At 36.9% G+C, this 14,866-nt stretch overlaps 1 protein-coding gene across 1 annotated transcript in view; it reads left to right on the top strand.

Moving 5' to 3' along the window:
- SHB (SH2 domain containing adaptor protein B) overlaps positions 1-14,866 on the top strand; it is a 143,612-nt gene that overhangs the window by 45,133 nt on the left and 83,613 nt on the right. The window contains exon 2 of the mRNA XM_081941304.1: positions 9,397-9,514. Within this exon, the coding sequence (XP_081797430.1) occupies positions 9,397-9,514 (118 nt within the window). The remainder of the gene's footprint in view (positions 1-9,396; positions 9,515-14,866) is intronic.

Raw genomic sequence — 14,866 nt, forward strand, 5'->3', positions numbered from 1 at the left:
GGGCTTGTTGCAATTCATGTTGTTGGCCAAATGTGTTGGGAAGTAAGATCTCTCCCAGGAATTTTTATGGTTGTTGCTAAAAATATATATATATATTTTGTAAATCAAAATTGGCCGGGAAGGAGGCTCAAACCAGATTAAGACTGAATGGATATGAAAGGGATGAATCTGTCAATTACTGCTTCTCATCCAATCTAGAGTGGTGTTTGTTTTGTAGGTCACTACATATCTGGAAAAGTCATGGAAGAGTTTACACTGGGCAACTGAATGGTGGCTTATTAACAAGGCCTCATTGTAAAAGCAGCAGCAGGCAATTCAGGAAACAAAAGAGAGCTTTTGTGTAGTACTTCAGAGGTGCTTGTGCAAATGTTGCAGGGAGGACCTCCTTTCTTTAAGACACTGCACAAGATTGTTTTAAGAGGGAGGAAGGGTAGCCCTACTTATTGAGCTATGAGCTTTTGGGAAAGAAGCAGGATGTATAAAAGTATAGAAGAGTGTACATCTGGTCTTAGTATTGTGGGAGAATTAAGCTGTGAAAAATAAATTGGCTGCATTAATTTCTAAAAATACAATGGAGAAGTTTCTTTAGATTCAATCTAAACTAAGACCCTTCCAACTCTGTTATTTTGTTATTCCAAGAAATATTTCTCAGTGGTGCTTACGAATGGTTTTTGTTAGAGTGTCTTCCACTTTCTCTCCTGGGTGTCCCCTGTACTACTGCTCCCAGGGGCTAGAGTTTTATGAAGGAAAAATCTATCCCTAGTTGCTTGACATGAATCTTAATGGAGACGTGTACCTTCCATTAGGTGTAATTGCCTCCGGTTTCTGAAGCAGTTAAACAGATTAGAAGTGGGTTTTACACCTGAAATACAAATTTTCTTGCTGAGTATGCAAGGGCACGATGAAAAAAACGATCCTTGCTCTATTGATCAGAAGGCATGGTGGTCTTCGGAGCCTCCCTGTGAGTGAATGAAGTTGCCATCCTGATATATTTGCAGAAAGGCAGTTGGAAGCACCCTATTTCTGGCATCTGCATTGAATTTGTGGTTGCTTTTTGAGGTCATGCCCAAGGAAGGCTCTTTGCCAGATCAGTAAAACCACACAATGTATATAATAACCTAGAAAATCTCTCTCAACGTCTTTTTTTTAAAAAAAAAGGTCAGTGTGACGGGTTTTGTTTTGAAAGGTCTTGTAAAGGGATGCAAACTGGGGAAAGTTCACAATTCAGCATGGGAATTTGATAGAATGGCAACAGCTAAAGGACTTCAATAATTGTGAGTCTGTAGTCCAACATTTTTGCACATTGCTCTTTTGCATTCATCTCAGTGGTATCCATGGGGGAACAAGGGGGGCAAAGTACAGAAAGCAGCATCATGGCACTGCCAATAAAAGCCCCACTATTTTTTTAACATGCCCTGTGATATCACACACACTCAAAATAGGAGGAGCTTCAGCTGCAACATCATTTTTGTCATTTGGGGTGAAAAGAACAAGACTGTAGATGCTATTCACTGATTTCTTCTCCTTCTTTGCTCTTTCTTATTAGAAATTCAGAAGTGTATGTGTGGGGGTGGGGAGAAATCCTCACTTAGAAAAGTGTTGAAATTTCCAAATTTGATGTTCAGCTTTGCTTGTATGCTTTTTTGCATTAATGAGAACTTTTTAAACCCAAAATGATTTGATATATTGCAAAGGCCAGAAGAGCTTTGCCAGAACAAACCAGAGCTTCATCTAGTATGGCACCTTGTTTTAAGAATAAGAAACAGGTGTAGAGTTGAGGTAATAACCATCCTTTTTTCATCAGAAGCAAATCTCTTCTTATTGCTCCTAAGTATCTTGTATTTGAAACCTGAACATAGCACAGTAATTAATAGCAATTCATAGGTTTCCCCCATGATTTTGATTAACTTTTAAAGTAATTTAAGATGGAGCTTATCACAGTGACTTGTGTATAATTGTGTAGCTATCCTTCCCACAATCTTTACAGAAGAATGCAGACTAAAAAATCTTTAATTCACTGAAAATGATTTTGATGAAAGCCCTAATTTGAAAAGTAATCTTATGGTGAATGTCTCTTGGGTTCTTTGGGGAAAGCATTTCATGCTGTGTTTTGCCACATTCAATTTGAATAAAAGAGAATATATGTAGATCAGGCTTGAAGTGAGGAGTCCTTGGTGCTCTTTTGAGCTTGGTTGTTTGCTTACAGACTTGGAGAGCTACTGTATATAAAGAGAGAGCAAACTTCACACTCAATAGCATTGATGATGTTACCTACTTGGGCAATGAAATATCTGCAAGCAAACAACCGAGTTCAGGATTCCACCTTCAGTTTACACGTGGGGGAGGAACATCGAGAATTCCTGGATTAATCAGAATATATGGAAGGCTACATAATCATTATGATTTACAAGGATTTTTTTAAATTTAAGTTTTAAATCTAGGATCCATATGTAAATGAACCAGGCACAAATCGGTAACCAATGAAGATACATATTCTGTCTATTTATTCTATTCCAGTATCAGCAACACTAGAGAAAATTAATTCATTCTCATTGAGTTTAGGAATTAGGTTAATTTTTGCTTGAAATGAATACTTGTCCAGGTACATCTTGTCTGGTTTTATACCTGGAATGTGCCTTTAAAATCTTGCAACTGAAAATGCATTATTAAAACTCAGCCATGCAAACAAAGGGACCTTCCTCTGGTCCCTCCCACCCCAGTCCCCCATGCTCCAGACTTAAAACTTTAAAAAAAACTGTAGGCAAGTATGAAATAAACCATGTGTCAGCACAGGCCAGCTGCTTTATCCAAGCTACAAATTCTAAATTGTAATTTAAACGGAAATAGAATTCGGCAGCTGGAAGATCTTTTGACAGCTCCTAATTTGTTTATCTAATTTTAATAAGAATGGAGATATGTGGCTGCCTTAGATAGACACCAGGTTTACCAAATTTATCCAGATTATCTGATTTTCTCCCCCCCTTTAATGCTTTTGCAATAGTTTAACCTTGATTCATTTAATATATGGAGTTTTGAATTGATAAAAGGTTTTTAAGAAGCATCCACCAGTCTTATCTAATTGTTACTCAGATTAAAACCAGGCCATGATAGTTAAAACATCTGTCTTGGTTTACTGAATTTGCTTATTCATCAGGCCAGTTGCATTGAGTGGTACTTCCTACAAATCTCAGGATCTCTGTGAGTGTTGCTTTGGTTTGGATTCCCCAGTTCCTTGACAGTCCTTTATTTGACTCAACTCGGTAGTGGTCAAATATTTTGTGAATTTAAGAACAGTCTCTTCTTGTAAACAGCAGTTTGGCTTTTTCACTTGCCTGGTAGAAAAGGCTTTCCCCCCCTCATTCAATATTAGAGGTGGCTGGGGGCATATTTGTATATAAATCACACATGTTGTTCTCTACCATTCACAAGAGTACATATAGTTCAGCAATTATTTAATCTCGTAATCTCTAAATGCAAGTATTTGTTAAACTCTCTGTATAACTACTTTCACCTTTCTTTCTCTTTCACCGTGCTTGGGTTTCTCATTAAAACGGGAAGCATCATTTAGTTTCTTGAACTTTGCGTCACATTTTATATTTACAAAAAACATTTATCATCTAGCAGTAATGGCTTTACTTGATTCGCAATTGAATTTCATTATTTTACAGTGACCTAAGATTCTATTCGTGGAATTTTGCTTCTGTAGCCAAACAATGAAAAATGAACAATTCCCTCTGCAGGACTGTGGCTGCCACTTCAGAATTACATTTTGAGAAGTCTCTGTCCTCTGCCCTATGCAAAGGCGTTTTATTTGGGAAATGTTACCTAACATTTAAAAAGGCAGACAGGTTTGAGGCATGTGCAGAAGAATTGCTAAATTGACAATAAAATGACTAGTGCGTTGTTACAGTGGGGAGAAAAAGTAGTAAGTGGCAAGGGCTTACTTCACAGGAATGGGTCGAGAGAAGGGAAAATACAGCTCTAACAAGCATCATCTTTTCTTCATCAGTGTTTCAAAATACGATGCCTTGCCTTCTTTTCCAGCATTTCAGCACTTGCAACCCAGTTCCGATTCTTATCCTGGCTAGGAATTGTGGGCTTTTGTCATTCCAATGCCTACTGGGGAGGGGAGGGGAGGGGAGGGTGGTTGTCTCCAGTTTGAACAAAGCTGTGATATGCTGCTGCTGGGTTGAGAAGTCCTTAAACAAAACCAGCATTTAACACTAGCCTGTTTGACAGGGTTTTTTTTATAAGTTTAATTTACTCATCCTTTCCCCCCCCCCTTTTGGCAAATATGAAAGCTGAATGATTTTTTTTAAAAAATGCATCCCTCATTTTAGACTTCCTAATCACCCCAAGAAAGGCAGCTATTACGGTGTCACCCCTGTGGGAGGGGGCGCACAGGAGAGCACCCAAGATACTTATCTATCAGCAGCCAATCAGGGAAGTAAATGGATGGCGTTTTCAGCTGCAGGGCCTCAGCAGATAAAACCTGCTGTTGTTAAGGGGGGAAATTACTCTTGCCTGATGCACACTGTTGTCTTTGAGCTAAGCACCAGGCCTTTGACACAGCTCTGACAGCACTGCTGATTACAGTTTGGACCCACATAGACAGGAGATAGCGAGAGCAGAGCAGACGGTCTTTCTTTAAGTGAACTGTTAAAGTGGCAATAATCAGCCAGTCATTACAAATGCTTAGTGGGGGGGGGGGAATGGAGGAGGTGGGGGGGGAGAAAGAGAGAGAAAGAAAAAAAGAGAAAGAAGGGGGCATCCCCCTCATTTTGCACTTGTCATCTTTAGCAATTTGCATTTAATGAACCTCTTGAATACAGCTTAAATTACATGTCAAATGAGGGACAGAGTTGGCTTACACTTGAGTGGTCCAAAATAACAAAAAAAAAAACACCCAACCCTAAAGATGAAACAATAATTACTCTGGAAATTGTCATCCTGTAAGAGTAGGGAGGAGTTGGCAGGGGCTCTGAAGAATATTAGGATGTTAAGAGCTGCTTTGCTTAATCACACAAAGGCCTCTCTAGCTCAGCTGTAGCCACTTCTTGTTTCCTGTTAATCTGCACTCTCCCTTCATATATGACAATTGGCCATGCTACTGAAAGAAAGAAATGTCCTTTCGGAGCTAGATTCCTATAGCCAGTGCTTACCTAGAATTCTCTTTTTCCGGAATTCTCTCCCTGTCTGTTAGGGGGATCTAGTTTATCTTTTTCAATGCCATTGTACACTATAGGGAATTCTGGGTAAGCTACAGGACAGCTCATGTGGAACATAAGTAGACCTGCTTTATAGTGTACTTGCCTTACTGTGTGATGGGTATAAAGCAGATAGTTGCAGAGCGTTGTTATAATTATTGGTCTTCAGAGGAAATTATCTAGAAGAAATGTAGGCAAACATCCAGCCTGTTACCTCAAATCTGATGTAAACTAATGCCTAGGGTCTGGGAAAGCCAGCTACACAGTGGTAGCACAGGCAAGTGAATTCATGTTGCGTCCCATTAATCTGATACTGGAAAGGCTTAAATATACAAATTCATATCTGAGATCAAAGTCTTTAACAATGAAAAAAATGAAGAGGAATGTCTTTTTGTTGCTACTATAGAATAATTTAGAGTTAAAAAACGTTTTAGATCACTTGCAAATCATATCTCTCAATTATTTTGCCAGATTCACTATAGAACACTGTTAAAAATCATTATCTTAGATTAACATGTAAACAAATGTATTGACAATTCATAAAAATAGTAAGTATACCCGATGGGCAATAATATGAAGAATTCCGGGGCTCCAATTTATTACTTAAATAAAATACTAAGCTTGATTAGAACTTTTAATGTACAGTTAAATGATATTTTAGAGGCCATCTAAAAATATTTAAGAAGCAATAATAATTAGAATTCAGTAAGGTTTGTTTCTGGCTTTATTACTAAAAATGGAGAAACATATTAAAAAAGTAAACAGATCCTAAATCTAGTAAATTACTTTAGACAGCTCAAACAAGCACATAAAATATTTCAAAAGCTTCTAAATTCTGTATAGGTAACTCTCAACTTACAACTATGCATTTAGTGATCATTCAGACATATGGCAGTGCTCAAAAGAGTGACTTGCAACCAGTTCTCGCACCTATAATCATTGTGGCGTTGCCATAGTCAATGTGATCTAAATTTGAGCAGTATTATGTATTTTTGACAATTCTGGGGTCATGTGATTACCATTTGTGACGTCTGACAAGCAAAAACCAGCCAAATTTGCTTAATGACTAAGTGATTCATTTAAAGACTATTATTTGCTTTAACAATTGCAACAAAAAGGTCATAAAATTGAGTGTGACTCACTTAATGACCACTTCACCAGGCAACAGAAGTTCCAGTTCCAGTTTGATCATAAATTGAGAATTACTTGTAATACATAAAGTGTATCTTGATATTCTTATGGAGAAGCCAGTTTATGCTCTGGACTGGATGACATGATAATTAAGTGGCTAAAGCACCAGTCTTAGAAAGGAGGAAATCGTGAGTTCAAGTCTTGCCTTAGCCAAGAAAGCCAGCTGGTTGATTTGGGGCCAGTTACTCTCTCACAACCCAACTCATCTCACAGGGTTGCTGTTGTGAGGAGGAAGATGTGGTGGATATGATCACCGCCTCAGATTGTTTGTAAAAATAATAAATGCAGAATACAAATAAATAATTGTGCTCAGAGGGCACAGTGGTTATTTAGAAAAGGAGAGTAATGAGAGAGAAATCCCAATTCTGTCTTGCACTCTTCAACATTTGTATTGATGTGTTACATGAGGAGATAGATGGAATATAATATATTTATAAAAAAGAACGTGGAATAGTAGTTGATACTAAAGTGAATATAAACATATTCCTCCAAAAAAGGCAAATGCCATTTTAGATGGCATCAACAGAAGCATAATTTCTAAATCAAAGGAAATAATTACATTCACTTTTTTGTTGTTGTTGGTCAAGTGCTACTTCCTATTCTACGCTTTAAGTACGATTCAGACAAATTGTTTCAGATTCAGAGAAGGGCAACCTTAATGATTGGGATCTTAAAAGTCAATCTTAAAAAGAGAGATTAAAGGAGCTAAGATTATTTATCTCCAAGAAGAGAACCCCACAGACAGTTATAGTAACAATTTTCAAATATCAGAAAGGATATCACACAGGAGAAGATCAAGATCTTTCTTTCTTTTTAACCCAAACGGATAGGTTTTTTTTTTCAGAAACACATGTTCTGGTTGGTGATTAGGAAAAAAATGTATAATAGTAAGAGGAGTGGAACCTACCAGTATTGCCAGAGAAGTTGTGGAGTTTTTTTCATTTTATATATTCAAACAGAGGTTGGACAATCATTTATTGAAGATGCTTTAAATCTGAAGTTTTGCAGTGATTTTAGGGATACCGGACATTTGGCAAAGGGAGGATATCTCCTCCCTCCAGCAGACATAGCTTTAAAATAAAATATTATCGTTTTTAATATCTTATTTTTAAATTTAGATTGTTTTCACAAAAGTAGCTTTCGTGTATTGTTGCCTGCTTCTTTCTTTCCCTCATCCATCAACAGCCTAGATTTGCATTATTTAATTTATTTCCTGATTCCAACTTCAATCCAACGCTTTCAATCTATGATCACTAGCTGATTCTGTCAAAAGATACATTTTTATCAAATACAACAACAAAAATTTTACCGTTGAGAAATTCCACTCACATATTGAAAATAAATATTTGTTGGAAAAATGTAAGGGTTGAAAAACCAGTCTTGGATGCTGGAGTGATTTCATCTCTCATAGCAGCCTATTGAAATGTTTTTGTTAGGGGAGCCTCTGGAGGAAGAGATCAGCCATTAGGGGTAAAATCATTTTCTTCCATATCTATCTGTCTGTCTGTCTCTCTCTCTCTCTCTCTCTCCCTTTCCTTCCCCCTCCCCCTCCCCCCTTTCTCTTTCTTTCTTCGCTCCCCTCACTTGGAGATTATTATTTTTTTGCTTTTGTAAAAAAGTAGATCAGTTTGTATGTCCCCTTCTCCATTTGTCCTCATTTCTAGTTGTGTGGGTCTTCTTTTCTTTCTGTAATGCTAAGGGAGCAGGACATTAAACTGTATATGTATATGTCTTTGTTCTTATGTATGTTTGTCTTTATTTGTATTTTATTTGTTTTGATTGTACGCCGCCCCCGAGTCCTTCGGGAGAGGGTTGCGGCTAACAAATAAAAATTATTATTATTATTATTTAAACTTGGCCTAAATCAACAGACTTTTATTATTTTAAAGACAATAAAATAAAGACGTGGGATTAATTAATTTTATTCAACCATAGGTAGCTTTTTATGACACACCTATACAGCTAGCAAATTTCTTAAGGGGTGTTGTGCTCAGCCAAAAACAGAGCAAAATGTTTCATAGCTCTGTGGAAGTGTCCAAATAGGACTTGCCGAATATCTACAGGTAGTCCTTGACTTATGACTGCAATTGGAACTGGAAATTGGTTGTAAGTTGAGGCATCCACATGACCAGAAGCGATTTTTAAGACCTTTTTTTTTTTTTGCTGTGATTCTTAAGCAAATACCATGGGTCTTAAGCAAGTGTCACAGTCATTAAGCAAATGGTAGCAGTCGTAAGTGTGAATTTATTCATTTGAATGGGCTGTTTTCACTAGAAACCGGCCAAAAAAAAATGCTGGGAACCAGCATAAAACTGATCATGAATCACGGTCACATGATCACAATGTAACCTATTGCCAAGTGTCATATGTCACATGACCATCGGGTGCAATCGTTTACCATAGCTGGGAGTTCTACACTTACCATAACATTCTGGTTTTGTGGGCATTATAAATGTGAATGGTCATTAAGGAAACAGTTGTAAGCCGAGGACAACCCTTATTAGGAACATAGTGTAGCAGAGGACTTAGCAGAGGACCCAATGCCCAGGCTGCGGACCAGTACCAGTCGATAGCCTGCCAGTAACCAAGTTGCACAAGCGAGCAAAGTACCATTCATGCACACACAGGATCCAAGCACTGCACGAAACCACAACCACCCTGGTCCATGGAAAAACCTATGCAACTTGTCCTTGGCTCCCAAAAGGTTGAGATTGTCCTGGTATAGAGCTTAGAAGCATCACTATTAAAACCCTTTTCCACAACTGATGACTCTACAAAGAAATTGATCTCCTGTCTGCCAGTGGAGTACGTACTAATGGAGGTGCAGTAGGACCACTTAAACATTCTGGGAAACTATTTAAAGTTTGAATGGACAGCTGCATCATGGAAAAGAACGACTTTGAATCTGTGAAGCTTTGAAGTGTTTTAAATAACTTGAAAGGAGCTGTTTAAAAATAGTACCCAAAAGCTAAGAGTCTACCTTTTTCCTCTGTTTCAGGTTTTAATAGCTGATGACTATTCTGACCCATTTGATGCCAAGAGTGAAGTCAATAAAACGGGCAAAGGAGAAAACACTGGCTATATGGAGCCATATGAAGCTCAGAGGATCATGACAGGTAAGGAGGTCACAAGGAGCATTTATAGGGCTGTAGAAGCCACATTTCTATCAGTCCTATTTCCCTACAACTGTCCTTTTAGTAGGGTTAGCTAAGAGCAGGATTTCAGGCTGATGCATCTTCTATGTTTAGTGTTTATGTGAATTAAATTATTATTCTCAAACATCAATATGCTCATTTTGCTTTTCCTATTAATCCGGAGAGTTTCAAGGTATGTTTCTAAGTAATACTTCCATTTTCTTCCATTCAGGAGTCTTTATTTTGCATTTGCTATATGGTGTATGTGTGAATATATGCAGTCTTAATTGTTTGGTGGTTTTTAAGATGCCACAAATAAGTTCTTATTTTTTTTAAGTCTAATGCAGAGAGTCTTTTCATTCGCTATAGATAATGACACTTAATGACTTGAACTTCTGTTCTTCAAAAGTTAATTATCACTCTGAATAAGAAATTCATAATAAACACAATGTAAGAAAAGCCATAAGAGATGCATTGCTAATCATGATGTACATTAACAACCATGTCAGACAAGACAACAGCTGTAAATTTGTTGCCATTTTATGAGGTTTAGGCAAGTTGGCTGCACAGCTGATTTATATACAGGGCTGTAGGGCTCTTTGGTGTAAAGGCATAACCATTTCTAAAAATCCATGGTAATTGATGAGCGATTGCACTTTCCACTAAAAGATTAAAAGTACACATATTCCCCAAAGGGCAGGCATAGATTCTGGGCTTATAATGTCGTGCCCCTGAGCATTAACTCCCCAGAACAAATGATTTGTTAAAATTTTATTGACCGAGACACGGCAAAGAAATTTCAATTGGATCCTTAACATCTCTAGAGCACCATCAACCTTACCCTGTTTGGAAAACTAAATTAGGATTAGCTGCCCTTCTAGAATGAGACCCTTTGCCATTACTACAAGAGGGTAAGTGCTTAGGAACAGATCAATTTCCAGGGATCCCTAAAAAAAATTTAAAAGAAAGAAAAAAACCCATTTCTATTAATTCAATAGGTATTGCTCATTTTAAAAATTAAAGGGTTTGAATGGTTTTGTGTTTTATGGTGCTGTTCCAATTGCCTTAAGCAGGGATGCTTTGAACCTGAGAATTCTACTTCCTTGTACATGTTCTTTTTTTCTGCAGTTTTAATAGCTAACTTGATATGGGAATTTCTAGATTTACAAGTATTGTTTTGATGTGTCGGGTTGTTCTTTTCAGTAGATTCCGTGGTCTCTTGTAGCTGCCCTGTCAATATGTACATCTAGTTTTCTTAAGATGCAAAAACTAGGAAACTTCTGTTAAGCACAACATTTTGTAATTAACATTGTTCATGGCAGTGTAATCAGTTCTACACTGCAGGATCATTAGAAAGGAATATTAAACAACCTATAAAGAAAATATTTAGAATTGTGCTATTTTATTGAAAACCTATTTATTCAGTTAATCTTTCATATTTGATCAAAGTGTCTGGAAGGAGAAGTGGTGAAGATACAATGGAGCTCAAGCTGCTCCATGTTTACAGATAGAAATTTCTCGTGTTCTGTGAAAGATGAGACCGTATGTAGACACCTGTCTCGCTATCTTCTACAGTTTTCTTGAAAGGGAATGTCCCGTTAAATAAAAGAGGGAACAACATAATACAACCTCACTGGCCTGTTTTTATCAACAGTTAAAAAAAATGTAAGCAAACCTGAATTCATTCATTCATGTAAAGGAAGAGCAACACTTCAGAATGTTAGTGAATCATGATGGATTTAAAGATTTTTTTTTAAGGGATAGAATTAACATTCACATCTATAGTCCATCATGATAGTAGTAAATAAAGCCAAAAGGCAGTTTCAGATACTGGATCATTGCATATCTTCTTGGGTGATTTAAATTCTTGACAGTCCCTTAATCTTATGTGCATCATTCTTCTCCATATTTGAAGACACTTCTAAAATTCCTTAGGGTTATAACAGTGGAAAGGTGAGGTGGAGCAAATTTGCTGGCTTAGACTGCATATAAATCATTCTATACATAAAACACTAATTTCCAAAACATACAATATTGACGTAAGATCTCAAGATCTTTTCAACGTGCTGTTTTTTGAGATTCCTTATCATGCTTATTTTTATATGAAAAAAAAAGAAACTATTTCAATGGAACAGTTTAGAGCTTGCTGGGAGACAAATCTGTACATCGCATTCACTTCACTATATGTGTTATTTGAGAGTCACACATTTAAATGGCATTTTCAGACATTTCACTTTATAATCGCTTATTGTGCTTCTCTCTCTTTTTAATGGCCTTCTTTATTAAATTTCTTAGAAGGAATGAAGAATATACATGGGTTTTCTTTCCATCCTGTGGTTACAAATAGAATTTTGATACTGGTGAAATTTTCTCTAGTATTACCATCTCTTTTAATGTGTTTAGTTCCTATGAAGCCAACATCAGAAGCTGTAACTGGACCTTTTTTCAGTAGTTGTTTAATGCCCAGTACACTTTAACTGAAGTTGTAATGTTGGAAGGAACCCCGAGAAAGGTAGCAAATTTTAGGGCAAGTATCTGTGCATATATTCTACTTTATGGGAGAAGCAAATTACCTACCTACCTACCTACCTACCTACCTACCTACCTACCTACCTACTCTATCTATCTATCTATCTATCTATCTATCTATCTATCTATCTATCTATCTATCTATGTATCGATCTATGTATCGATCTATCTATCGATCTATCGTATATTAATCTGTCTACATTATGTATGTATGTATGTATGTATGTATGTATGTATGTATGTATGTATATATGTATGAAAGTGTCTTGTCTGTCTGTCTGTCTGTCTGTCTATCCTCCCCTTTCTTCTCTCATGCAGTTAAGCTTGGAACAGTTGTCTGTGACTACTGTATAACAAACTAAAGTTTTTTTTAATTTCAGTAAAAGTAGTAACATTTAAATGCATAAAATTTGCAAGAGAATATTCACCCAAAACATAATTGTGTGCACAAAGCAAGAATAAAAGCAACGTAGAAAAGGAAAAAAATTGATGCTAATGTCTCTATCGATTTCTCTATAGCTAGATAGCCTGCTGTTTAATTATGTCACAACAGCACTTAGGCAATGGTCTTGTTAAGATTATTTAATAGCTTGAGCAGTGGGGCAGAACAATAAAACTGATTTTTCATTTGTCTTCTTGTGGCCAACTAATCTTTAGTTAAGATGACAAAAAAAAAATCTCCTTGGACTTCAGCTCTCTAAATGTGTTCAGCAATCCTATTCTTGCTAAATTTATGCTCTTTACTTTATTCCAGATTTGCTTTTAGTTTTTCCCCTGAGGGTGCAAAGTTTAATGGATATAGCACTTTAAAAAGTCTTCTAATGCATTTCTCCAGCCCTGCCAACAATGGGATATTAGCTTAGATTGTGTCATGGGATCTTTGTTCAGTCTTCAGGGAGATAGAACATCCATGAAAAGGGAAGAATTACAGTCCTCTCGCTAAAAGTCCAGATGTAAAATTGCTACATTTATTATTAATGAAATGCTTAAAATATGATGGGGCTTCAGTAGCCATTACACAATATTATGCATTGTGGCAGAAAATCTGTGAGCAAAACATCTCGGGAATCTGTTTAAGGCTAAGCCTTTGAATATCTCTTCTCCCCAAATGTTCCTCTCTTCGGAAGTACAGAGAACAGCACCAGAAATGTTTGTAAGCATCTCAGCGTGCTTCACAAAGCAGACAGATGGAGTTATTCGTCTCTGTATTTGCTAGCAGAGGAATCTCCACCAGCTTCCAGGAAAGGAAATCCTTCCCAGCTACTGTAGCTGAAGTGCTGCAGCCCTTCATTTCCATAAGATCTGCAGGTAAAAGGTTATTTCATTTCAGGAGATAGGCAAATCTGGAAGCATTTTGGATTAAATTTTGATCCCAGAGGTATCTAGAATTCATAATGAGGCCCTCTCACATTGCAGCTGGGTGTCGAACACTTTTTTGTCTGTTCCGACCTTTGTATATCTCATCATCTCCTCCCATCTACATGCTCCCTAGATGAGTTTCATGACCTGGGTGAATGCTGCCTCATCCTTATCTGTGCTAATCTGTGTAATTAATTTTCCACTGCAATTTGTTATATCCTCTTCTTTCCTGCTTGTAACTACATTCTGTTGCAGGACTGTTCTTGTCCTTGAGAAGGCTGCCTCGTCCTTTTAATTGCCTTCCCCCCCCCCCCCCCTTTTTAAATAGCCTCTTACTGTTTGGCTTTATGTTAAAGGAGCTTGTCTTTGTAATTTGGGACACAAGGATCTAAACTCATGCTGGTGTAGCAAAAAGAACCTGGTTATTTTTATGGCTTTTACAGGGTTCAGACAGTCAAATTAAATACTGTATTTTTAAAAAAAGAAGTATATAATAAGCTGGAAAGGAGGTCAACAAAGTTTACATATGATTTTGTTTTTAGAGGAACATGTAATATAGTAATTCACAATAATTTGTTGTGAATTATAGAAATATATGAAAGCTTTGATAAACTGTTCTGACTGATATTTTTATAAGATGCAGTTTCTTAAATATTCGGATGAACAGATGTGGTTATTTCAGTGTTTTTGTGTCAACCTTATCAAATGGCCAGTACTATTTCTAGAATAAGAATGATGTAAGAGAGAATGAATCATACTTTACCTCTGAATAACTAGTGAACCTGAGACTGGATAAAAATTCAGTCAAGGAATTTGTAGTTTACTCTTCTTTTAGTATTGTGCCATGCCAGTTCTCAACACAGAGAAAGTGAAGCTCCAGCCTATCTTCTGGTGTTAGTAATAATTCTGGGATTTTCCCTTCAATATAGTAATTCAAACTGGAACCACTTTTGAACTGAAATCTTTATTTGCTTCCAGGTTATATCCTACAAACTTGCTATAGATCTTGTCCAGACAGGACTGGTTTCCTGTTTTTCAGGTTTGGTATGTAACACACATCCAGGAAAATTGGGGAATTTGTCTGTGAAAAGGAAGGTGCCTCCATCAAGGACTGAATTTAGGAATCTTTTAGTTTATGGCTGGTTAAGGCTGCCCAAGACTTGATATAGTCTTCAAAACTAGGGACGAGTGTTTGTTTTGTTTTGTTTGTTTAATTGAGTAACTGATTTTTATCTTGGCTTTCATTCAGGAGCTTAATGCCAGCATTTGTAGTGTTTCCCTATAGCAACATCAAATCTGTAAGATTGACTGGACTGACTTGTGAATAACTGGTACAAATTAATCCAGTGAGCCTCCATGGCTGAAGGTGGACAAGAATTGAGTCTCCCTGCTAGTCCAGCACCTTATCCACTACAGTATACTAATTCCTCATGGAAATGTGAAGCA

Source organism: Natrix helvetica (assembly GCF_964273705.1).
Source record: "Natrix helvetica genome assembly, chromosome: 2".
Classification (NCBI taxonomy): domain Eukaryota; kingdom Metazoa; phylum Chordata; class Lepidosauria; order Squamata; family Natricidae; genus Natrix; species Natrix helvetica.